Source organism: Pterocles gutturalis, unplaced genomic scaffold (genome assembly GCF_000699245.1).
Source record: "Pterocles gutturalis isolate BGI_N339 unplaced genomic scaffold, ASM69924v1 scaffold2554, whole genome shotgun sequence".
Taxonomy (NCBI): domain Eukaryota; kingdom Metazoa; phylum Chordata; class Aves; order Pterocliformes; family Pteroclidae; genus Pterocles; species Pterocles gutturalis.
The window spans coordinates 46916-74623 of NW_010127851.1; the positions used below are offsets into that span (position 1 = coordinate 46916).

General features: G+C 39.8%; 1 protein-coding gene across 1 annotated transcript; it reads right to left on the reverse strand.

The window, feature by feature from the left end:
- On the reverse strand, positions 1-21999 carry OSBPL10 (oxysterol binding protein-like 10). The gene is made up of 8 exons (XM_010079393.1): positions 21903-21999; positions 20674-20771; positions 20154-20300; positions 13027-13510; positions 4075-4261; positions 2467-2649; positions 850-1003; positions 1-109 (listed from the first exon to the last, which is right to left on the reverse strand). The coding sequence occupies exons 1-8, from the start codon at positions 21997-21999 to the stop codon at positions 65-67; spliced, it is 1395 nt and encodes a 464-aa protein (XP_010077695.1). The 3' UTR covers positions 1-64.
- Positions 22000-27708: the final 5709 nt, after the last annotated feature.

Genomic DNA, 27708 nt, shown 5'->3' on the forward strand with positions numbered 1-27708 from the left:
AAGGTATATACTGTATCACCTTAATGCCTGTAAGGTAAAGTTACGAGGCAACTGCTCTATCTCATCAATGGGTCTTCCAGAGAGGATTCAAGTATAGCCAGCCATCACCCTGCAAGAAAATTAGGGAGAGTTTACTAAACAAGATTTATACTTACTGGATCTGTGTATGTCCACATAAAAGCTAAAATACTACCAATTAACATAAGAAACCATCCCTGTCATCTGAATATTTTTTGCTTAATGAATTTACAGGTAATCTCAGCAGGAGGGAAAAACAGCAAGGGGGAAGAGAAGAAATGGGAGGATGCAACAGATGAACTAACAGATTAAATAGCTGCACATACTTGCTAACTTAATAATAATTCCCTCAGTAAGTCTTATTTCCCTTCCTCCTTTCCTCTAAGAAAGGACAAATAATAACGTAGTAAAATCTGTTTCATTTCAAGCAGATGAAGCCCAAGCCTGTGTTTAATATGTCCATGCTTACTTATATTGGACAAATACCCCTAGATGATATTCATTTTAGATTAAGATTAGTAGGTGATGTGAGTACTCAGCATTTGTAAATTAAGGTGTAGATTTCAAGGTAAAAACCATACCTTTAGGCGCCTTACATTAGGTATGAAAAATTCAGGTTAAAATAAATCTAACTTAAGGAAAGCGAACAAGCATTACAAAATGGACATGGAGCAATCCATGGCTTTTCCTTAAGAGCCAAACTGGCAGAAATAAAATTCAAAAAAATAAATCAATCATTGTTACAGAACTACACTAGCTCATGGTAAAACCCCAGACAAGCACCCTCCCCCCGTTTGCAGGAAGATGCTACAGGGTCTTGAAGGAATGTACCTCTTTGGCAAAATATTTTGGTTTCCATGGCGTTGTAAGAGCCGCACGTTGCCTCTCCTCTGCTCGCTGTCTCTCTTCAAGGTGGTGCTTGTGTTCTGTGGCTGCATCGATATTACCTTCTTTCAGGGAGTTGGTGACGTGCTGCCAAAGGCGCCTGCGTGATGGAGAAGGAGCATAAGTGACAGAGCAAGAACACTTCTGCTGCAGCAGCTGCCTGGCTAGACAACAGCGCCGTGAGAGGCAGACCGCTGCCACGTTCTCCATGCCACAGCTTGGGAACCATCGCTCTCCTAGGATACTCATCTCATTTGGGGACCAGATTTTCATATTTGCTCAACTTCCAGTATTTTGCCAGGCAAGTTAACTTTCTCAGTAGTTCTTGTTCATGTTCCTGACTCTGCACAACCTGAACTTTTTTTCTCAAAGCAGATGGATTTTTTTAAATAATTTCCTGTTTGCATTCTTTACTGAGGATCCAACCCTGCGTTTATTTGCAGTTAAATTTTTTAATTATAAGGGAATGTTAGGCAAAAGCCAGGAGTACAGTAAATTGGGACACTGACCCCCCAGGTTACTGACAGAGAGCCCTTCTAGGTCTGTGCTCTATATTCCCAGTTAACAATAATTGCCAATATATAACTAAACTTGTTTTTCACACGACTGACTGCATTCAGATGCAATGCCTTCTCACACTGTATTAGCCTAGCAGCAACTCTGCCCAGAAAAATACTGAGAAGAAACCAACTGCAGCTTTCACATATTTCCAGGGGTGTTCAAACCAGTTTCTGTTTACAATCTGATACACTGCATGTCCTGCAGAACCACTGGATAGTTGTAATCCACTTACTAGTATCCAAAAAATACAACAAACACACTGCAGAGCTACTGGTTTCCTTATTTACTCCAACCTTTCTGATCCTAAACTACAGGGGGAAAATGAGTTTGTGATAAACAAGCACGCCTATAAAGTAGAAAAATGACATCTGACCCTGCACAATGACACATTTACAAAAAAGACAAGCTTAACTGATGTTTTTAAATCCTCCAAGAAAATGTTCCTAAATACAATAAAAATATAGATTTTTCTGAAGATAAGAATTAACAGTTATTGACAGCGAATAACAGAACAAGTTTTTTTTCTAATGTACCTAGGCAAAGCTAGGCATGTGATGTGGGTGCTGAGAGCCTTAAAAACATGTGTGTGGATTTATATCTCACATTCCATCCCATTTTATACATATCTATATAGTATAAAATATATAAAACATTAAGTTCCAGTGTAAATTAATAATAAGATGCAACATTACTTGCAACAAATTAATTTGACTATCATATTACAATCGCTCAAAAAAGTAGCTGAAAACACTGCATTACCATTTTCCAAATGCTCAATAAAACGCACAGAAGCATTTTCTGCCTCTACAAAACTGATGTCTACGTCACTATAATGGAATTCATGTTCCAAAGAACCAATACACAGCTTCAGTCATTTGTGATTAGATTAATGTGCTGCAGGAAGAGAACCAAGTGAACCACACCATTTATAACTGCAGTTTGCTTCCCTGTTCTGTTCCCATCGAGGTTCAGCGCAGAACACTGTAACACCTCTGCCCTTACCTTGATTCCAGTGGGCCTTGTTTTGCTATTGGCCTGATCTTTTTCCTGATAACAGGCAGTTTGTTAGTGTCAATCACTTTGGTTTCTCCGTTGCTATACGTAAATTCCAGCGTACCATTCCATTCTCCCTGTGCCTTGCATACAATGGTGTTGGTGGGATTGTGTTTCACTTCAGCTGTAACCCTAATTCACGAGAGAAGAAGAAAAGACCACAAAAATAACTGGAACCGTTTATTTTCAGTATATGAAAGCACTACCACATTTAAGGCTACAAGCAGCTTTCTGCATCTACAGGGTAATTTTTCAAGCAAAGTAGTGACACTGTCTCCAAAAAGAAAGACTCAACCCAAGAAAGCCCTGCTAACACAGCAAAAGCTTTTGGACAACATTGTCCCAAAGCACATCAGTAATCCAGCTTAAAACCCTGGCAGTCAGCTCTAACCCAGAACCGTTTACCTCATCAGCCTGACAAAAACCTCTGACACTCATGTGACATTTTCAGTACACATTATTTTCACACCTGAACATAATGCTGTCAGATCCCTATGTCAAAGACTTGAAGTACCTTTATTTTCTTCTTTAGCTCTGCAAGTTTACTTCTCAGCTACCTCAGCAGTCCAAGAACTGGTCTGAGAGTGAGCAACACAGATAAGTAGGACTGGAAAACCAAAATGCAGGGAGAAGTTTCATGTCTTGTCTCTCTCTACAAACATGCACACGTGTGCTTTAGCAATCCATGACAAGTAATCTGTAAACTCAATTATGTTTTTAAATTATTAAGCTCACTTTCCCTAATTTTCAGTCACCCTGATGGCAACAATTATTAACCTACACATTTTAGAAAAAACTGTCAAAAGAGCCCATGCTGGCAATTTGCCTGAACACAATATTGAAATGGTTGATGCACATATAGAAGAATAATTAAGACCAACTCAAACAAAACAGAGCAAAAGCACACCATCCCAACAGGCGACACAGCCTTGTCACAGCCACTGCTACAGACCACAGCAGAACAAGAAAGGGGTCTGTGTACATTAAAGATTGGGTCATCAACTTGAGCATGGAAGTAAGACAGGAAGCTATCTTGCACAGTGCCTCTTCAGACCGTTAATAAAGGGGAACCAGGGACACAAATAATATTTTAGTCATCTGGAACTTCAGTGCAGAAGTGGGAGCCCCCAGTAGGGAGCTACTGCTCTGGGCAGCAACACTTCTGCTTCTCTCCTCCTTACAGGAGCTCCAGCTGGAACACCAGTTCATCTGCAAGACTCACACAGAAGCAGTAGCTGGTGCAGCAGAAATATTGCCTCTTCTACATACATTTTTCTGATCCTGCACTTATAACAATTTTTACAAGCAACAAAGCCTGGAAGAATACATTCACTTTAGTTTAAAGAGAGAAATATAGCCAATTCAGTTAAACAACATAAAACGTGTAACTACAATAAACTGTGTGCTAAAGCTGTAAGTCATCTCAGACACTAATAGGAAAAGAGATTCAGATATCTGTCTATAAAATACTTCAACAGAAGACCAAAGATATGCCCAAGAGTCTTTCTATTGAAATCCAGTAGCAGGTAAGCAAGAATAAGACAGTAATTCCCATACCTGTGGACCTTCCCTCCGTAGAATGGCTTGGTGTGGAACGTGACTGTAGCAGAATAACCTGTTCTGGCACAATTGATGTTGACTTTCCCTCCAAGCTCCACCCATGGGATGGTAAGTATCGAGCGAGCATAGGCACTAGGCAGAGTGAAAACATACTCTTCTTCATGTTCCATCAAATAAAGAACACCTACGTAGGAAGAAGGTTGAAACTGAAATTATAAAAGTTCACTGATAAGACCCGACTGTCACTGACCAATTGCTGTCATCAAAACGTACATCCCCAGAGAGCACAAGGGGCAACTTGCCTTGAAGGAGAGAATTGTCTGATAAGGCAAAAAAGTCAGCCCTCTGGAACAAATGTCTTCAAACAAATGTTTTCAAAAGCACACAATTTGAATGTGTACCCTAGGGTCCTTCATGGTTCCAAACTATTACTTATTTTGTTTTACTGACAAGCAATAAACTGTTAAAGCTGGGGGGAAAAAAAGCACATTTGCTCACAGAAAGCCTTATTGACTATTCAGATGCTCCCTCAGTGTCCTATCATAATCTCTCTCCAGAAAAAATATGGACATGGACAAAGGACTCTTCAGTTGTCCATTCAATAAGACACGATCAGGTCCTCTCCGCTAATTTCTTACTGATGCATTTTTTTGGTGGGAGTGAAAGGCTCTCTCTAGGTCTGCCTGGGTGCAATCAGGAAATATGTTTAAGGAAGCCGTTGAGGAATTTCCTAGAAGTTTCCTCCTTCATTTCCAAATGCCTAGTTTCCCCTACAGCCTTTGCAAAAGTCCTCCCCAACGAAGGGCCACCAGGGCCACTGCTCCATTACCACTGAGACCAACGTCTCTACCATGCAGAGAAAATTACTGGCAATTCTGCTTCATTCTGTAAATGTTCCTCCACCCTCAGCATTATGGAGCTGTAACTAAAAACAACAACATGCAGCAGCAGTGATTTTTCAAGACTATTTGGAACTACAAAGAAATTTGTACGTCTGATCAGATCTTAGGTTCCCCTATGGTAATGATACAGCTCTACCACCACCATAGGTATAGTTTGGTCTTCAGGAGGACAAAGAACAGGACATAAGACCAAGTAAAGAACTCCTTAAACCTTGCACATAGAATTAGATCATGCCAAATATCTGTAGTATACTTTTTATTAGAGTTTTACACTCTTCTGTGTCCCATTTAATAACTGCCTAAAGGCAAAAATTACAGCTTTGAAAATAATTTTTCACAACAGGGACTGAAAATAACCCATAACAGGAAGCACGCACAACCCAGAAACATTTGGAAAGAAAAAAAAAAAAAATCAGGAAAATTATCTTGACATAGGAATAGTATCTGCTTAGATATCACCCTGGGGCAGATAGGGGAAGAACACATTGGTAGCAGTATTGATTAGTTTGTCTATCTGTTTAAAGGAATAACGACACTAATTTTGCAAAGTGATCTGACATATAATGATGAAAAAGCACTAAACAGGAACAAGGCATTACTACTGCCAGCATAAAAATACACCCTAATGCTGTATGAAAACAGAAACCTAAATAACATTCAGAATTTAATAGCACAGACCTCCAACAAAATCATAAATACTGACTCCAATTAACAGAACTAAATGCAGGCACAGGAAGCTCCACAACTTGTCACTTCTACCTTTTGAAACTTCCACAGAAAAACATCTTTTGCAAACCCCGATGGTTTTAAGCAGTTGTTCTCAGGACTTGTACAACCTCGGCATGCCAGCAATGACACAGCCAGCGCTTCCACTCGGGCAAGTTCGACACAAATGAGCTGGAGAGTGCAAAAGCACACAGAAAAGCAATGTCTTAAAAGGACCTGTAAATAGTTAATAAATTCAATTGGGTTTTTTTGGTTTTTCCCAAGTCGTGTCGGTTTTTTGCCAATGACCCTGCGTGGTGAGTGGAACCCGACCCGTCCCTGCCTCAGCCCACCAGGTGTTTACAAAGGACTGTCCTCTGGCCTTCTAAACTGACAGCAAGTCATAAGTTCCTCGTGTCATGGGCAGAATGAAGCCTCACCAGCAGGGAACAGCCAGGACACAGCTGGCACACACACACGTTTTGCCTCCAGCTTCCCTTGGCTCCATACCTGCAGGTAAAGCCACGCTGAACACCTTGCAGGAGGGCTGAGCTACCCAACTCACCCAGGACGTGCAGCCAGGAAGAACTTTTACTCAAAAAGATGCCTCTGCTTATCACACTCATTAATGGATGCTATAATAACATTAACTTAATAAAGAACCATCAAGAAGTCTTTTAACTAGATGATGATATCCAAAAAAGGACCAAAGAAAGCTAATGGGCACTGATCAAATGCAGAAAGGAGACCTGACCGTCTGCAGTTGGGTGTTTTCCACACAGAGAACTACAACAGGTTTTAGGCCTGTCAGCTTTCTTTTCTCCTCCTCTTCCCACTTATTCTCCACCTTCTTCATTACAGTCACAGGCAACAGACATGTAGCGGCAACCGGCTGCGGGAAATGAACAGTGGTGCTACCTGTGAGGTCACGTGTCCCCAGTCTTAATGCTCTAAGCACAGAGACAATCCTCACACATCCAAAAAGCACAGTCTGCCTGAAAGCATCAGCTCCCAACATGGCAGTTTTGGGGATTTTGTCATTGTGAGGTTTTATGGTTTGATTTTTAAAGGACAAAAGGTCTGATACCAATAAGATGGGCAGGTGCGGTGCTCACTACTGAGGGAAAACCTCATTGTATGTATGAACCCCACCTTCATGTGAGCTTCTCCAGAGCTGCTGACTTCCCTGGGCCCAGCCATCCTCCTCTGACCGTCACTGTGTGGCCCCACCTGAGAGGAAACTGCCATCATAAACACAATTTCCTACAGGGTTAGTATGGGTTTGCTTTTGTCTCTCTGATGGGATCGATAGCTTTTTTTCCTCTGTACTCGAGTGGCAGGGATGCAGAGCTCTGATGAACGCTGCCAAGCACACCGAGAAGTGAACAACAAATAACAGCAGTGACCTTCAATGTAAATATTTAACCACCACAGCAGGTTAGATATTAAGAAATGAACCCAGCTCTCTTGGCAGTATTTTTAGCACTTGGTAGCATATTTTCTGAATTCCTTAAACACCTGAATAAATACATTTTTAATGAAGTGCTATCTCACTTGAAATATGACTCCAACTCAATAATTACAATCTAAAAAAAGAATAAAGGGAAGATTTGAAATATCTACAACTTGATACTACTGTTAGTATTAATGCGACTGTTACTTTGCATTCTGCCACTTGCAGAGACCGCACGCAAAACCTCGTTTAACTGAAGCACCATGAAGACTGCAGCTGGACCACCACGTCTGAACCACGACCCATGCTCTCTTTGGGAAAAGGAAGCCCAAATGACATTAAGAGTCAACATTTGTAACTGCTACCACAACTTGAATTTATGCCCTACCCCACTGAGTTTAAATCTTGAGAAATTAAAGGCAGAAAACCTAAAATCTAACAGTGATTTTTAAAAGCGTTGTGTACTCTTAATATCTGCATATAAGTGTCATTACATTATGACTGATCTTTAAAAATATCTGCTGGAAAATACACAGGCTATTTTTCTTCCCTTGCTTCCCCACTGTAAGGGATTATTCATTTTTAGTTAAAAAATGGCTACAGTAAATATACATGAAAAGTTGCAAAAGATTCTCCCATTTTCAGTAATGTTTCCTCCTCTCACATCAAGGAATTATTCAGAAACTGCAAATTCCTTTGAAAAAAAAAATCTAAAGTATTTATAGGCAGCTATTATGCACGGAAGAATGCACCAGGTAAGTACTCTGGGAGGAACAGTGGATTTAGTAATCTAGTTTATTACAAAAAATCCTGCAGAGAAGGGTGAATTTTTCATAAGCAAGTGCAGAATTTTGAAATTCTCCCTTGAAATGTCCTCAATACCACTTACTCTTGCACAATCATGCTCCTTTCCATAACTCCTCAGCCTGCATTAAAGGAAGTGATGTCGAGGCAAATAATTTTCCCTTTTTGACCATTACATGTCCCTCACTAATTCTGCAGCTTTGTGAATTGATTTTCCAGTAACACACATTGACGAAATACCCACAGGAGGCTCTGGATCAATAAGCTGCAGAAGAGGCATGTGAAATCTAATGCTTCCCACCCATTGTATGGAGATCAATCTGAACAACAAATGGTATGTGGGACACAAACAGCCTAGAGGAGTTTCCAAATTTAACAGGCTCTTCACTCTGTCTGCATTACGCGTAACACGGCACAAACAGGAGTAAGTTACATACGGGCTGAATCCCACGGGTTCACACAGGAAAACACACAATACCAGAACTGGGCTCTTCTCATCCCATAAACATTCCAGGGAGCTGCGCTGCACTGCTGATTTTCCAAAGACTGGAGCCATTTACTAAATTGATGAGTACCATGCCCTATGGAAACTGTTCTGAAACCACTGGGCAAAACCAATATTAACACAAAAATTAGCACTAGGGAAATATTTTGGGAGCTCCGGTTGCGTGGAGCAGTCAATCTTTGGGACTGCTAAATTAAAAAGTCACTAATGCCTCAGGAACAGAAATTACAGACCGATACATCTGTAAACACATACTGGAACAGGGAAAAAAAAAAAATAAAAATCCCAAACAAACAACAAACCAAGAGAAAAAACATTCTTTGCTTTCATTTAGATTTACCGTGGAAAGAACACTGAACCTTTTCCCTATCAAACCTTTCCCAGGTTGATTTCAATTTAAAAAATAATTTTGGGAAGCCTATAGCTCACTAGTTTTTAAAACATTTAAAACAGCAGGAGTGAAAACACAAGGCATAACTAGCCACTGGATAATACAGAGCAATCCACTTAAATGTACTTTATGCTCTCAGCAGAATTAACCCATGAATCAAAGGTGACACTTTTTTTTGGATTTTGCTGCTTAGGAACAAAACCCAAGAGCAGAAACGGAACATGCACAGCCCATACTGAAGTGTGCTCACCACAGCCTTTTCCTCTAAAGCTTCCTTATCCTACAACCAGTATCGGTTTGAAGATTCTTTGGACCACATAAAAACCATTAAATATTTACATTGACTCTCCCATCCCTTGCTAATTTAAATCTTAATATTATTTTATTCATTACACCCTCTTCCTCTCCCTCACTCTCTCATTAGTACATAATTAACATTAACCAGAATTAGGGACTGCACAGGCAACGTTAATTCTTTTATGCAAAATACCCTCTCTCCTATTCAGGGTAGCTTTCTCATGAGGAAACTCAATGCTGACTACTCTGAAGAATGAGGTTTTGTTATATAGTGAAGAAAAAATTGAGACATTTCACTGTCAAGCAGATTCAGACCCCTCCTAACCACAGAAGAAGGGCTAGCATATAAAACAGCTTCTCACACAGATTGGCAGCAGTGCCTTCCTGCTTGTTCTGTGATATATACAACTGAATATTTACTTCAAATCAACAAACAAAAATCAGAGATAGAGGGGAAAAAAAAAAAATCTTAGTCACTCTGAGGTGCAACATACACTAAAAATTGTACAATTAAGACACTGAGTTGTACCCTTTGTAAGACAGGACCATACTGTCCTCAAATTCCCTAATTCTTTAAATTCTTATAGAAGCCTCTGTACTTCCATGGTATCCCATTTCAGCATATCCACTGCTGCTTCTAACAACTAAGCATGAAAAGCAACATGCTCTGTACATCTAAGGATGTGACAAGTTAAAAAAAATACGCTTCACAAGTGCCACAGAAACATTACCATCATATTCCTTACACAGTATAGGTCCAAAAATTCTGTACTACTTTATTTCTGTAAACAGAAAAAGCTTCACTGAATTGTTTGAAGGGCACCCACAAAACTATTCAGTAGAGAGCAGTTTCAAAACAAACCACACTTGTTTGTATTCAACACTAAGGTCATAACTAAGTTACAGGTTAAACAAAATTGTTCTGATAAATATCTGAACTAGAACAAGATGGTCCCTCCCTACCACTGAATGATCCAAAACATCAATTGCAGCTCTCTAATGCTCTCTTGGGAAGGATTTTTTTTTTCTACATACATCCAGCAATACTGAATGAATGCACAGTTTAGTGAAACTACTATAACACCAAGAGAATGATTTAAATGAAGTCTCAGAACAGACACATCATGAAGAATCCAAAACCCTTCCTGATCTAACAAAAAGTCAAAGGCACCCACAAGTACATAAGTAAACTTGAGCAACAGCCAGAAAAAGAAGCTGAATGCTCATAATGGAAAGAAAAAGGGGAGGAGGGGACAAGAAAAAAAAAAATCAACAATAAAATCTGACTGGTAAGGTCATCCAATGCATAGCTACAAAAAAAGAAACAAAACAAAACCCAGTGATTTCTATGATTTGAGAGATCATAAGAATTTAAGAGTTTGTCTCTTATCAGAAGCAGGATCAGCCATACTTCAGTCATTCCTGAGGAACTTGCTTAATCTGGTTCTAACAGTTTAAAATAATAAGACTCTAAACTCCTTCCAGCCAACCTTGGTGTGAGAAAGCCTCTCCTAGTAGCTAGCTTTGGTTTCTACCTATCTTAACTACCTCTTCATATACCTTCTGACTAATAGCAGGCCTTTCCTTAAGCTACTCTCCTAGACTAACTCACCCCAAGTGCATAAAATGTCTGTAAATACGAAGAAAATTCTCCAAATTATATTTCACATTAAAAATTATTAGGCTCTGCATTACCAGATGTGTAAATACAGACATAGTTTTTCCATATTGTAACTCCAGTGGCTACTTTTTTTTTGGTTTAGCAGTCTAATCCCCAGTACTCACGCTGACCTCAATCTAACGCAGAATTTATACTTACGCAGCACATGAGAAACAAATGTCTGCTGTAGATTCTAATTTTTGCACAGCATGACAAATCTACACACCAACTTAATTAGGAAGACTTCCCAGGGACTAAAATAAATTTTAAAAATTTAAAGAAAGTGTAGTCTCAAGTAAAGAAACGGCACTGCGAAGCAAACATTTTAAACGGAGGCTGTCAGGTTTAGGCTGGCTGTTTTCAGATGACAGAAAAGCTTCAGTGGAACAACTTCTTGCTGCCTATTGCCAGTCCTCAACATGCAACAGAAATTCCTGGGCTGCACTGGAGTCTCTCCATCACTTCCCAGAAATACTGTCACCATGAGGCTGCATGCTTCTGCACTGCTTACATGAACAAAAAAGACAGATGGTTAACTATAAATTGGTAAGCCCGAACTTCTTCCCAAAATGCCCATCACAAAGACAACAGCAAACCTTGCAATAAAAGAGTTCACCGTTGCAGATGTTCCCCAAAGCCTGCCTCCACTCCATACCTGGGGTATCTCCAGGATCACGGATAAAAAAAAGGGGGGGAGGAGGGTTGGGACTGGAGAACTTATCCTCACAAACACAAATTAAACAATCCTTGGGGCAGGGAAGTGGTTAATTCCTAGACCCTTTCTCTCTCAAAACTGGGACACATGAAGACTTTGAAGTTTTAAATAATCCCCACAGCAGACACCCCCAATCCCAAGGAACTGTGTGCGCTAGCAGCAAGAAAAAGAAATTTCCCTACTCCTGCATAATCATAAGTGACTTTGTGTTTAATTTTACTTCCATGAAATAGCTCCCTTCACTGAGAAAAACAGTACTAGAAACGCATATGTACCAGAAAAAAATGCAGCAAGTGAAACCAATGACCCAGGCTGGCAGAAGTACGGTCAGGAGACAAACAGAAGGACCAAGATTTCCCTTCTGACACTCCCTTCCTGACTCCCTTAACTCCATATTAAAAGCAAAGTAAGTCATAGGAAGAAGGAAACAGCAGTGCTGTTATAGGCTTTAACTTTCACAACAATATCAAATCCAGTAGTAAGGCTCTTCTACAAAAAAGGGAATACTATGCCATCAGGAAAGAAGCTACTGTAGCCCTTTCTACTGTTTGAGTTTGTTCTTTAGTTCTAGTTAGCAGAATTAGCAGAACATATCTATGTTTTCACCATAATTGTTTTGTTTTTATTAACAAGCAAAACCAAATCGCTACATTTCCCACAGTTCTTTTTTACTACCTTTAATATCATAGTATTTAACGTAATGATGACAAAAAGAAGCATTTAAGTTGTCCTGAGACTTCTGAGACTACAGTCTAGAAACTAGTTAAGACAAAACACTAAAAACCATACACAGGAAATTACCCTCAACTGACAAAAGAGACTGACTAAATCACTTAGAAACATTAAATCAATACATTAGCAGTCAGTAACAACACTGGTACAGGTGTGTTTATTAGTTCAGATAATCCATTAAGAATTTTTTATGATTCCTTGCATTTCTGAATTCACGCTGAGCAATGACTTACCACAAAGCAGACTGTATATGTATGGTATATCAACTCACACTTTATACATCACCAACATGACTTGCTATGAAGCTTGAGATAATACACTAACTTTGGAAACACTACAGAAACCATGACTCTTTGCAGAAACTATGAAAAGAAAAAAAGTTATGCTTCACTAAAAACATGTTTTTTTCCTATTGCTTTGTTCCAACTGTGAAACTGTCCCACACCGAATCACATATTACTTCAAAAGTGAGCAAGACAGATAAAAATGTTCTTACCAAATATGCTGTTAGTAGTCATTTGCTACTTCACCTTAAGATAAGACTGTGTTTCAGATATAATTAACAGTCTCACAAAAATATAAGCAAACATTTATATACGTTCTGTCTGGACAGAAAACAGTTAGATGAACCCTACAGTTTTAATCCCAAACTTCACAAAAGCAAATAGCCACAAGGTTGAAATGGAAGGTCAGAGGGAGAGCAAGCAGGAAAATATCTGGATTTCTGTTGTGTTGACAGCTACAACATTAGCTCAAAAAACCCAAAATAAAAGCACACTTCTTACCTTCACCTACCATAGAAACACCTATTGACATGCCCATAAACTTGCTTTTGGTCCATACATGAGCGTTCACACACATTTTCTTCTCTTTGCACTCACAGTAAAAGCAAGATACCGGTGGATGATGGGATACTTGTTCAGCTACAAACCTCAGTTTGTAGCACGCGGACTGGTCCTGGCCAAAATCCTTGGTTGGGTCCTTAGAAACTGCGGAGGCACCATTAGTTCTGAACGGTTTCACTTTATCTTTAGGCACATCCCAAGAGCAATGAAACACTTCACCAATTATAGGGTTATAGGGCTTCTTGGCAATCGCTCCCTTTCGGCCTTCATGAAAAGCTGTTAGATAATACTCCACAAAGCAGATAATTCTTTCCTCAGGAGTGGCTCCAGCTGCAATTGACAAAAACAGGTCTGGATGGGCCATGAAATTTGCATACATCTCCAGCAGGGATCGTTTCTCCAAAATAAATGTTGGAAGCACTACCTGTATGCAAAGCAGACAAAGGCAGATATGATTTCCCCATGATGATACCATCGCGGGGGATGCGGGGGAGAACAGTTAGGAACAGCTGTAATTCTGGCCCTGCCAAGTTTTGGGACAGCGTATTTTCCTCCCCTCTACCACAGCAATTTCATTTTCTTTGCAGTGTAAATAATGAGTGAAGGAAAAAGCAGCGGCCTCGATAGCCATGCAGGCTGCTTCCTATTTCATTCTGATTCTCAACAGCGGCTCATGCAACGGAGATGGGTTGTTCCGCTCACATGGAAATCTGCATTTTCCTCTCCTCTCAATTAACAAACCAACCATTGTTCTCCTTGTTTACAGGACATAAAATTGATGTAAATTGATTTACATCAAACATCAACAAACCCAATGGATCATAACGCTCCAAACAGGGAGGGGCACACCCTCCCAAACCACTAGAAGATGAGTATTTTGTATATAAACATACACATCACCAACCTGTAAGTGGTGGAGAGCATAAGGGGTACATCTACCCATTCCAATTTCACTCTGGAGCCCTTGACGACCCACTGTATATGTATTAGGTCCCTTCCAGCCTCTACCAAAGCAAGCCAACTAGATCCAACCAAAACCAAATCTTGGGTGTGTTTCTAAGGATAAAATCATGCCAAGGGCTCCTCCCAAGAAGCAGGAAACCACTCCAGCTTTAACTTCCTCTGCCCTGCACTGTCACAGTATGTGTCACATCACCTCCCAAGTCAAATCCCTCGCTGCCCCTATGCTCTCCTTGTCACCCCCAGGCACACAGCATGTCTCCTCAGTTTGAGACCACACCATACTACTGTGGTGAGCCACTGCAGGCCTTCACCTTATTTCAGACAAGTTGAAATAAACAAAAAACTGCACAAAAGTTACATTAATGTCCTGAGACTAGAGAAGCTCCAGGGGGCCCAGAAAAAATCCAGGACTTGGCACCAGGCAGCCTGCACTGGAAGGAGCCAGCCCTGAGGGATTTGGATGCAGTCTCAAGTGGCTCACCTGGCAACACAGACATTGTTCCCACTTAGGAATAACACTTCATTAGAAGTTTTAAATTAAACATCCTGGAGCACATGCAAGGCAGACAAGGGCTACAGGGACTAAAATAATTCATTTCTTTCCCTTCCTTCTCCCCCACCCTCCACACCTTGTGCAGGACCATCCCACGGGAGCTCAGAGGTTACTCCTGTGTGACCAACAAGGAACTTCTGGCACACACAGATTTGTCGAGAATCAAAGTGGCTCAGTGGTGCCAGATGCAGACCAACATCTGTCACCTATTAAAGCAATTCTTCTGTTTTCCTCTTTAATTCTTCACTGCATTTACTTTTTCCCTTTCCCAAAAGCAAGGGTTATTTACAGCAGGCAGTAAGCCACCCTTCAATCATAAACATATTTGCTTTCCCCCCCGCCACACCAGCTTGCTATTCTAAGTGGGACCAAAGCACAGTTCAGTCCTTTTGGATCCCATGCATAATGAAATAGAAGCTGTCAAACTTTTATTCATCATTTATCTCTTTTCAAAAGCTTGTAAACATGAAAAGAAATTCCAGTCACCAAGGCTCAAAGAGTCTTAACAGCTCCACAGTAAGTCAGCATAACACCACTGCAAAAAAAACAGAACACTGCTCTGTTTGGAAACACACATGCTCATTCACTCTCTTCTTTTGTATATTATTTACATACCTATAGTCTTTTATAAGCTAATAATTTTTACAAGTTTAGAAATTAAACCAAGCAAAGTTCCATCTGTTATATTCCTCTGACTCTACTCTGTAAGCCTCGAGGACTCTACATGGTCTCTGTTACCAACCTCATGAGACCCCAAATGATGCAGGACCTTAATTTTACATTATGTGTGGAAACTACTGAGTGCTAAAGACAGCCTACAGTCCCCCCAGTGCTGCGATAGCAAGGGGCTGAGGAGATTGGTTTTCAAAAGTGAAATCTAAAACTTTGGAAAGCAAAGTGGAAAGGCAGTAGATTTTCTTAGGGTATTTTTAGCTCTTTAAACAATTCTGTCTTACTGGTAGCATTTGCATTCTGACCAAATACTCATTACCTGATATAATCTTTAAAAAATGCAATTCAGCATTAATGGCCCTCGATACAGGATCTCATTTTAATACAAATCGTACACTCAAAGATCAGGATATCAAAGAGGAAACTGACAGCAAAACAGAAAAAACCCCCTCACTTCTGTCTAGAAATACTAGCAGTGACTATTACGAGTTCACTGCACAGACTTGAAAGGGCAGAGAAACTAATTTGAATAAACAGCACTCTGCATCTCGTTATGTCCAAGTGCTTCTCTCTCTAAAAAGAGTGACCTTTATTAGCATGAAGGGAGAAGAAACCTACAGATCATAGTTAAGATGAGGCAAGTTTTATGGCACAACATTAAGACTGCTGTGGTTTCACCCTGTTGAGTTGATCACATAGTCCTCATATCTACTCTTTCAAATACTAGCTGTGTGCTTTGCAGCTACATACTTAACACAGCTACACCAACACAGCCAATAAATGAGATGTTACGAATCACTGGACTCTTATTATTCAGTTTCAAGAACAAATTAAAAATCTGAACAAAGCTCAAATGATCTTGCTTTAAAAGCCCAACTAAAATGGAAACCACATCCTTAACTGTAGCAGGAAAGGATCCACTGTAAAACACAGAATAATTGAATTGTTTCCACCAAAGAAGGCAGAACTACATATGAGAAATATCCGAGTTTTAAAGCTCACACAGCTCCAGTATTACAAAACATTGCCTTTTACTAAATAATCTCCTAGCTTCCAAATTTCAATACGTGACACCATCACACACTAACATAGTCCAAAAAAAGAAAAAAATCACACCAGTCAGTATTTTTTCTTAATTGGCCCTATCTTGGTTTTTGAAGAAATAAGCGAAATAGAAATAAACAAATTTGGAAGCGAATGGCATGTTTCTTGCCAGTGTTGGCCTGTCACGCACTTGTGCTAGTACTCCAGCTTCCAAAGGCATGAGGCTTTCAGCTCTTCTGCAGCCAAACATTATGCACTGTCCAGAAAAATACACTTAGGACCTACATTCATTATATTGGTTTTGGACTACAAGATTTTTTTTTTTTTTTGTAATTGCATAAAAAGTGAAAAATGACTAATTTTTTCCTCTGAGAAAAAGCCAGCATGACAACCAAATGGACAAAAGAATGTCTCTAGAATAAATATCAAGTTGCTGAAGTCTGAAGCAAAAAATCTCCTGACTGCATTCTAAAATGTTCAAATAATTTCTGTTCTTATTCTTTCTCAGGCTTCATGTGAAAAGGAAGCAGTTTAACAGGCATTCTTCCATTTTCATTGAGGTTAAAAACAGGATATTGGTTCAAAGCTTGATCATAATCTCCTGGGTTTGAATTCACCTACACTTAATTAGATCTGGATGCAACTGAGAAAAGTAAGAGGATGACTTCTTAAGAACAGAGATATTTATCCCCGCTACTATTTACTGCAAGGCAAACCATGGGTGTCAGTACCGTTGTTCCCTACTCTTTTCAGAAATCTGACCAAGGTACCCCATGCTGAGGAGTCCTTCTCTTATTCTCTTAGAAGTACAAAATTTTTCCACTGTCATCTGTGTCGCTGTGGGAATTAAACAAGTTATTTTCATCCCACTTATATTTTAAAATTACAAGGTAAAAGCATATTGACAAGCAAATTAAAAACTTATGACATCGTGAACATACTGCAATGTTAATTTACAACAGGTTGATATTCTGCAAAATTACTGGCAGCCCTTTTTAAACAGAATGGCAGCCCTTTATTTTTAGCACATATTAACAAAAAAATAGGGAAAGTGAGGGAATGCGGGGGGGCGATCACCCATCTGTACAAACTGTTAGCACTAACTGCAACCCATTAGATGCCATTTGCCAAAAACTTTATCAGGCTGTCAGTGGTTTTTGGCGCTATTTTTCATTTTTTTAAAAGTCCAGACAATTTAAAAACTTATTTTTTCCCCAGCAATTCCAATTTTAAATGAGGTTTAAAGTCTTACCTCAGCCCCAGGCACCAGTTTTGTACTATTTCTGCTGCTGTGAACTGTTCCCCCCACCCGACTCTCTATTAAAGTCTATTCTGCAACCACAGAGCCCAGCCTGTTTGAGCAAATCCCCATGCAGGTTTAATACTTCATTGCAGGTGTTTTCCTTCACAGTAGATTTTTACCCTTTAACTCCTCATTAAAAGGCATGGCAGCATGACACATTTTAAAAGTGAAGCACCTCTGCAACATTAAATGTGCTATCATCACAGTGGGAAATTCATGTCAGCACAGGCAAGGCCAAGGCTAACATAAGCAAGCACCCCCTAGGAAAAGACGCTGTTTCCTCTGATACGGTACATGAAGGTAATGATTATACACCCACAACCAAAAGCCACCGAGGAGCTCAGAAGAACTGTTCATGTGTGTATCACGTTACAATCCATAGCTCACAAAATGAACCAAGGAAACAGCCCTAGGGAAGAAGGCACAGGAAAATGGAAACTTATAAAACATCCTCTAATATTAGGAACTACTGTGCCACAACCACCTGCAGTAGAAGCTAACTAGCATCAAGGCTATCTGAAATCTGACCTTCAGAGGAATAACGAAAAATGAGAAGAGGGGCAGCCAACAAACCAAGCTTTATTGTCACACATCTGTGGCCTATGGGCCTCATGTCAGGAAGCAGCGTTAATAAAAAACAAAGCAGCCAGCTGTCTTGCAATTTATATTTTTTTAATCCTCAAAATGATCAGAAAAGTGATGTGCACATGTGGCATGTCTCATTAAAACTCATCACATGTGTATTCATGCATCACATGGACTAGAGAGAGATCTAACTCTGCCATATGCCTGTTCCTCTTCAGATTGAGGGTATTATATACCCACATGTATTCATGCATGCTCTTATTTTGACACACTATAGATCTGACAATATTCATCACTACTCTCTAGAGCATCAGTACTGTGCTCTAAGAACACTATGTGAGAAATAGGTTATCATATATGTTTACCTTCCTACTTTTCTTATAAGTATCTACACTTCTCTTATTTACAGGAATTTCTCTTATTTACATTAACTGTGTGTTTTGGGAGTTTTTGCCTCCTCTGCCATGACAAACAGATAACACTGGAAGTCAGGGAAGAAAAATCTTGTTCATTACCAAAGACAAAATGTTTTGAAGACACAAGAACAGCAAATAAGGAATCTTAGTCTAGTTTAAACATTATGGACCCAGACAGCCTTAGCAAACCAACAAAGAAAAGAGGAAGAGCTATGACAAATTGAGGAATTTAAGAACAACAAAACCAAAAATTAACTGTACATAACCACAGACATACTAAGCGACAGGTATAAATTATTCACAAATGAAATGATTAAACTTTTGTTCTATTTAGAGCAAAACATTAATTTCCATGCAGCTATTCAACAGCTATACTTAGCAACAGATCACAGGATTGTTCAGTCTTAAAAAATGAAAGTATTTTTAAATACTATCAATTGTTCCAGAGGAAGCAGAAAAGACTATATTGAGAAAATCTTATTTTGTAAGAAAATGAGAGTAAAAATAGGTTTTGACTAGTATGTACGATCAAAAGAAAAGAGATGAACTCTTCAGAATATCAAAATATCCATGACAAGAATCTCCTGCATAACTACTTCATGCACAAGTATAATTCTCTGGTCATTCCAAAATTTTTTTTATTTGTGGAGGGAGCAAGACAGAACGAGTTTTTCTTATATGTGGGAAAGTGGGTTATAGAGGGTTTTATTTGGGGTTTTTTTTTTTTTTCCTTTCAAGTAGAAAACCTTTGTGAAAGGAAAAAAACTTTACAAAAATCTACTCGATTATTAAGTCCCATGAGAAGGTTCCACTGGAATGTAGGACTATTCAAAAAGAGGCATGCCCTGCTTCCAGAACATCTACCTCATTTCAAAAACTCTAAGGACTTATGGGAAATTTCTCAGACACCATAACTTCTCTGATCATATCAGTATGGGTAAGTTCATAAGAACACTGGTTCCAGGACCAGAAAGATGCCCAGAAGGTTAAACCGGTGAGCTGCTTAGCACAGACAAGAACAGTGATAAATTGAAGAATGTAATGTATTTACCATGATGGGGTTTTTTTAAGCTCCCAAGTAACTAAATGGAATCCAATCCACAAAGCAGTAACTTGTGCACATACCTCCTTCATCCATAAAATTGACAGTATGGTTCCTCAAACACTCAGTGCACCCTGACTTAACATATACGTATAATACACACACAACATATGGTTGCTTTGAAAGACTTACAAAAAAAATAAGGAAGAGTTTGGGGGGGGGGTTTCTTCTTTTTTTCTTTCCCTTCCCCCTACCCCGCCCCTCCATCCCTAAAATATCTGATGTGGTCACTTCATGTGAAAGCCTGCCTAGGAGGAGACAGCACTCCATAGCTCTCCAGAACCACACTTTTATGAAGAGGCAAACGTCATTGCTCATGGGGGCAAAACATGCTCACAGGAATCACAAGCGTGCACGTGCACACACACACAGAAGGATGAGAAGAAACAAGAAGAACGAACAACTATAAAAGAGATACAGTGTCCGTACCCTGGTAAGGTCCATGCCAAGTTTGAGCTGAGAGATGAGATGGAGAATTACACTACGTTGATCATCCATGACTCCTAAATCCTCCTCTTCATTATCTTCAGTATCTGTCATTTCATCTTCAACTAGGATCAACTCAGAAGCTGAATGCTGAAATGAAAAGAAACATCACCATCTGGACAAAAAGATACAGTATGTATTTTTCCACTATATATGTTTAAAAATGGAGCTGTCTCAATGGAACCAAAGACAGACTCTGTTAAAACCAAGAAAAGATATAAATTTAAAATAAAAAAATCCAGTGATGGGTTCATAGAATGTTTTGATCCCACCCTCAGAACAAGAGTGGTAAGGATCAGATGCTAACTTACACATTATCTTCTCATATTTGCATTGCAGTGATGCCAGACAAAAATCACAGCATGTGAAGTAACAGATCTTCTATTTATTAAATACAAGTACACAGATGAAAATGAGTCTTCCAAGAGTTTGTTTCACAAATCTCTCCAGCAAATATTCATACTTCACACCTAGATGTCTCATGACCTGATTTTACAGTGTTTTTCTCCTTTCCTCTATCCACCTTCCAAGTTCTATAGTTAAGAAAGTCAAGACTATTAACTGAAGGAGATAAAAAATGACTATAATTAAAGTACACAACTTTAAAAAAAATACATTAGATTTAGGGGGGGGGTAAGGCAATGCATCAAGTCTTTACAACATTTGCAACATTACGCTCCTCCACAGCACAATAATGCCAATGCTGCCCAGTTTCCAGATACACTAGCTGAAGATCAAGAGAGAGACATCAAGCCATCTCTTTTCAAGAGGAACTTTACAGCAGAAAGGGATAATGATTTGTGATACTTTATTTCTCCTCAGGGTTTACAATTATTACTACCAATAATCCAGACAGTTGGCATTTATTTTGTTCAGTCCATTGAAACCAGTCTGCAAGCCTTCCAGATATATAGTCAGGTAATTTTTTTGCAAAAAAAAAAAATCTTGGGTTATACAGCTGGAAAATTTATGGCCCAGGATTTCATTATTCTCCAAGGTTTCCATGCTGTGAATGGGACAAAACAACCTGCAAAAGTTAGCATTCCTTCGTGATAAATAGCTTTTTTTGCAGAAACAACTAGTTCGCTACATAAAATGAGACATTTTTCATCTCACTGGGAAAGCCTTTGCGACTGAAAAGTGTCATTAAAATCGGCTGATATTCAGAATTAGGTGTCAAAGAAATATTCAGAATGAACACATTAGAGACCCCTCAGGTGAAAGTAGCTTGTGTAAGGAGAGGGTCTCTGAAATGTAGTTACTACAGATGTTTTATTTTTTTCTTTTTCATTAAGTAAATGTTTAGCTAGCTGTTCTCAAAAGAATAGCATTTGGTGAAATCCAAGGACATTTGGAAGACACTTTACAATTACTTTATTTAGAAAGTAGAATATGTAGATTACATAAATCAGAATCTGGTTAAAAGCTTGGAGCTTTTCAAAAGGACAAAACCACATTTTCTTCTTCCCACTCCCTCAAAAAATAAAAGGATAGAATGATAAGCCCTTTCCTCCCAAAATGCACAGCATTATTATCCAACTGACACCTTACTGATGAGTTCAATTCACATAAAACCCGACAACCTCAAACAAAATTATCAGTCTGGGAGACATAAAGCACTGAAGCCTGTCTCAGTTGTACAAGCTACAGTTCATTTCGAGGGAGTGTGGAAAAAGCAGTATCAGAACTTACAGTAGATGCTTCCACAGGAGGTTTCCCTTTGATCCAGCTTGACCTCATTGAGAGCACCGAGCCACCGAATAAGCACTGCTGCTTCTGTCACTGCCATGAACCGAGCTTGCGGCAAACAAGCTCCAAGCGCCAGAAAAAAACCAAGGGAACCTCCCCTCCTCACTCCCACCCCCGCCTTTTTTCTTTTTTTTTTTTCTTTATTTGGCTATCGGACGAGGGATGTCAATCTGCTCCTTGCGTTTCTAGTCACATGGCATGGAGATCAGTGAGCTTAACCGCACACAGCTCCAGCTGGGGAATGGTGCTGCTGCTTCCCAAAGGATATCCTGGTGGGCTGCTCTCCACATGGGGGGCCGGGGGAGAGGGCGGGAGTGTGCGCGAGCGTGCAGGAGCTTGAGAGAGAGCACACGCTAGCAAGTGACAAGCTTCAAGTGAACATGTAAGAGCTGTGCAACCTTTAGTTGTTAACAGCATCAGAAAATAAACAAATTGCACATCGACAAGTTCACAGACTAAGTCATACACTAAGGATCTTCTTTTTCTCCTGCAGATTGCCCACTCAACCAGGGACGGAAATGCTTCTTTCTGTCTTTCCTGCTAAAATAGGTGTTAGCTTTTCCATGCCTTCTGAAGTGCTACTAACAAAATAGCAACTGCCTCTCACTGCTATTCTGCAAAAGGTGCACGGTGAGGGCAAGCAAGCCTATAAACAGTTTAGGTGGTGCTCAGGAAAGTAGTGTTTGCATTCTTTTAAATGAAAGACTTCCTGCTCATTGGGGAGGATATGTACAATGTAACATTAGGATCCAGCCTGTTTAATGTTCATTCTGCCACAAGGACTATACTTCCAATTATTTCAACTATCCCCCCTATTTTAAGAATATGTACTAGACTTATCAACATACTAATGACCTTCAGTGCACGTAGAATGACATCAGTTGTCTGCACCTTTTCTCACTTTCCAAGAAAATAAGAACTTAAGTAGCAGTTTACAATTTATGTCACAGGAAACGAGCAGCAGTCACCTTCAGTAAACTATATCCTTTCTGTATTTTCCTCTGTTCTCATTAGCTGTCCTAGGTCATCACTGAATTAAGAACATAGAAAATAGACATTTATTTTTTAAGTCATGCATATTTTATTTAAAAAAAACAACCATGTAAGGACAACATAGGGTGTGTGGACATAACAGCCACAAAAAAAGCTACTGTATCCTTAAAGTGTCATAAAAGTCCAATCAGGTTTATAATTCTTTTTCTTTCCACAGAAATAGTACGCAGTTTAGTAGTAACTGATGCGTAAGCATACAGTAGCATGCAAAAGATTGAGTGCTTATCCTTTAATGGCAGCTTTTCTGAATTACCAGATACAGACATGTATTTTTATTTTTTCCCCCCTGTAAAATATAATTGCTAAGCTGAACTAGGAAAAGCAGTGATGTGCTCCATTCCTGTGTGGTCAGAGCATAATGTAAAAGCTATTGAGCTGTGTGTATCTCAGCCTGGGAATGAATGGCACAGCTAGGCTTGGGTGCAAACCCTGGGAATCAACTAGTAAACCAGTCACAAACAAGTACCAAAAAGGGGTTTACATTTAAAATCATTTTACTCAAAATGAATTTCCAACACTGGCCTGAAGCACTAGGATTTTTCAGAAAAAAATGTGAACACAAAATAACAGATCATTTCTAGAAATCCCATGAAAGGATTCACTTCAAAGTTTAAAGGGCTGAAGACATGAAAACACACGCTGGCAGAGATCTATTTAAACAGATCACTTCATTCAAACTGGGATCGGTTAATTTAGGGAGGTCATCTGCTGGGATACAAAATGGATGTTCTTGTCAGCAGTCTTCATTAGAACATGCTGATTCTGTTTTAACAGACGAAACCTGTAAGGTAAAGAAGTTGTTTCTGCATGAAACATTCTGCATTTTTAAAAAATGTCTTCAGGAAAAGGACACTTCTACAAGCTTGGGATAGAATCGCAGAGTTAAAAGCTAGGTTTCTGTCAAAGGGAAAACCTGCCTCTGTTCTTCCAAAGCTTCTTCCACAAGTTAATTTTTCAAATTAACTGCTGTGCTGCAAATTAATTTTTAGGTTAATTAGTTCAGTTATAAGGCTCAGAGATCAGTTTTCCAACATACTTCACAAACCATATCACACAACAGCACTGTCAAGCATGATGGTTGTCATCTTGTTCATTTGTTGTGGGGGAGAGAAAGGAATATACAGAATCACAGCAACATTTAGGCTGGAATGGACCTCTTGTGCTGCACCCTGCTCAAGCACGGACACCTAGAACCAGTTGCTGAGGACTGAGTCCAGCTGGGCTTTCAGTATCTCCAAGAATAGAGACTTTACAACCCTCTGAGCAACCTGTGCAAGTGTTCGGCTATCTTCACAGCAAAAGAAGTGTTTGTTGATGTTCAGATTGACTTTCATGTGCCCATTGCCTCTTGTCCTGTCACTGGGCACTACTGAGAAGCCTCTGGCTCCCTGTTTTTCGCTCCCTCCCATATATACATTGATAAGATTCCCCTAAGCCTTCTTTTCTCCAGGCTGACCAGTCCTCACCCTCTCAGCTTCTCCTCATCTGAAGGATGTTCCAGAACTTTACCTTTGTGGACCTGTGCTGAACTCTCTCCAGTAAGCCCACGTCTTTCTTGCCCTGGGGAGCCCACAACTGCACACAACACCGCAGATGTGGCCTCACCTCTGCCAAGCAGAGGGGAAGGATCCTGATCCACTGTCAACACTCTTCCTAAAGCAGTCTAGGACGCTCCTGGCCTTCTTTACCACAAGAATGCATTGCTGGCTCATGGTCAGTTTGTTGTCCACCACAATCCCAAGGTCTTCTCTGCAGAACTGCTTTCCAGCCAGTTGGCCCCCAGTCTGTACTGGTGCAGGGGCTCATCCCCAGATATGCCCCAGATGCAGGAGTTTGCATTTCCCTGTGGTGAACTTGTTGAAATTCCTCTCCGTCCAGCCTGTCAAGGTCCCTCTCAATGCCAGCATGACCCTCTGGCCCATCAGCCACTCCTACCAATTTTTTATCATCTACAAACTTCCCAAGGGGTGCACTCTGCCCCATCATCCAGGTCACAAAGATGCTGAACAGTGCTGGCTCCAGTACTGACCCCTGGGGTACTCCACTAGTGACTGGCCTGCAACTGGACCTTGTACCACTGATCAAAATCATCTGGGCCTGGCCATTCAGACAATTTTTAGTCCACCTCACTGCCCACTTATCTAAGCCATACCCTGTCAGCTTGTCTGTAAGGATCTTACGGGAGACCTTAACCTTACTAGCATCAAGGTAAACAACACTGACCACCCCACATGAACCAAGCTATTCACTTCATTGTAGAGGGCTATCATGTTGGTTAAGTATGGTTTCCCCTTTGTAAATCCACGATGACTACTCCTGATCACATTCTTGTCCTTCCCGTGTTTGGAAATGCTTTCCAGGGTTAGTTGCTCCACCACCTTCCCAACGATCAAGGAGAGGCTGACCAACCTGCAGTTCCCAGATGCTCCTTCTTGCCCTTCTTGAAGATAGGAGTGACATTTGCTTTCTTCCAGTCTTCACAAATCTCTCTCAAACACCATGACCCTTTAAAGACAATAGATGGTGGCCTTGCAATGGAGGCCACCTCCCTCCATGGTCATAGCTGCACCCCATCAGGCCCCATGGAGCTGTGCATGTTCAGCTTAAGTGTTGCCTAACCTGGTCCTCCTCCACCAAGGATAAGTCTTCCTCCAGACTCTCCCTCTGATCTCGGATGCCTGCGATTCCTGAAGGTTGATGTCACCAGTAAAGACTGAAGCAAAGGTGGTAACTCAGCCTCTTCTCCATCATAGTAATAAGCAGAGACTACATGTATCTTGACAGGGACACACTGAGGACTTGTATAGGACTCATGAGGCAATTCTTCATGTAATTACAGCAAATATTCTAAGAATTTTCATTAAGACCTGAAAAAGTTTTAATGCAGCCCAAAAAGGACTGTAGTCAGGAGCAAGAGGATGAATCTTACGAACTTAAAACATCCGGATAAAAAGACATTATTTAATAAGATTCCAAGGGAAGTAGTCCTTAAATCTTTCTACATTCAAAAAAATTGCAAAGGATACTAAAAAAATAATACTTTACAATACATTTCTGCATTGAGAGAAAGAGGGAATAAATTACTTGCAGGGTTTGTTCAGAAGCAACATAAAACAGAATTAGCATTTTCAGACTAGGCAAGGATTGCCATATTTTTTGTAGAGTCATCTAATTACAATTAGTTCTACTAGCGCACATAAAAGTCAAAGGCTTCATTTTGATTTTCAGATTTCCCTTCTTAATGATATAGGTTTGCAAGCATCATTTACACTTGCACTTGTAACTTGAGAGCTTGCAAACAGGTTTTCTGTGGGTGTAAGATTAAACAAAACTCTGTAAGGTCAGAGAGCTCTAGCACATTTACACTATTTGTGACAGTGGCTCCATAACATTTTCAGCAGTCTCAATACCAAAATTAGGATTCTCTTTGTAAAGTAGATACAGTAACGATACCCCAAAAGTAGTAATATATAATGAGATGTTAGCTTCTTGTAGGGCTTGTCATTGTATCAGAATTGACAAAACTGCACTAATTTGCATGCATCACTTGTCTTCTCTTCTTCCAGCATGAACACCTTCAAAATATTTTTTTTTTAATATTGCATTTACTACCAGCTGTGGCATGCACCTGATAGAAAAACATGCAAGCTTACTGCACCCACCCCTCACAAGCAGCTATTTAAATCCCAAATATAGCTTGTCCAGTAAGTTGTCCTTATTAAACTATTTTATATACAGACTAGCATATTAGCATGCTGCGAAAGGAGTAAGTCCCATATAGAAAACAGAAACCAATATAACAGAAAAGAAATAGAAAATTTCAGTTTGCTTCAACTTAAATCTTGAAACAAAACAAACAAAAACTCAAACATTTACTTCAAACCCACTGTAAAGACTGAAATCATAGTTATCCACACGCTTCTCCTTTAACGTCCAAATGCATTGTCATTTACAGATTAGCAACTTTAAGCTTAACTATAAGGTAGTAAATTTTTTTTATATCCAACAAGATCCTGTATCTCTTTATATAAGCTTTTCTACTCTTGAAGAACAGTTCAAATAAAACAAATTTGAAAATATTCTTCTCAACATTTACCACCACACCATCACACAATGTAAGCAGAGGAAGGAAAAAAAAAGAGGGTTGGAAAAGCAGTGGTAGAGTGAATTCAGGTCATTGCTTGAGCCCTGGCTTCTATCTTACTTATGCTTTGCTCCTGGTAGCCCTGTGATTGATCACTGCAAAGAAACAGTAGATCAAAGATAAAACCTCAAACACACCCACATCACGTACACCCATTGTAATGTGGGCAGCACCTGGATACCAAAGTTCCAGTCACTTTCAAGGAGACTTAAGGCTCCCCAGAGTTCAAGGTTTTATTTTTTTTAAGAGAGAGTTAACAAGTCAGAACCAAAGCAGAGCTTAAATGGAGAATTTAGAAAGCAAAGCTTATTCCAGCCCATACACCTCAATGTCATCCTGGAAAAGGTTTCTTAAAGGTAGCAAAATAGGTGGCTCAGCTCAGGTGATTTTCTTCATTTACTCTGAATATTTCACAGGAGCTGTCTTCTCTACTACCTTTGTCAGTAGCTTTTGCTTTAATTGCTGGGAAAATTTTTGCCATAATATCAATATGTAAAAAGTCTACCCCCTTAAGGGGAAACCCACTCCCTCCAAAACCCCAAAACACCCGCA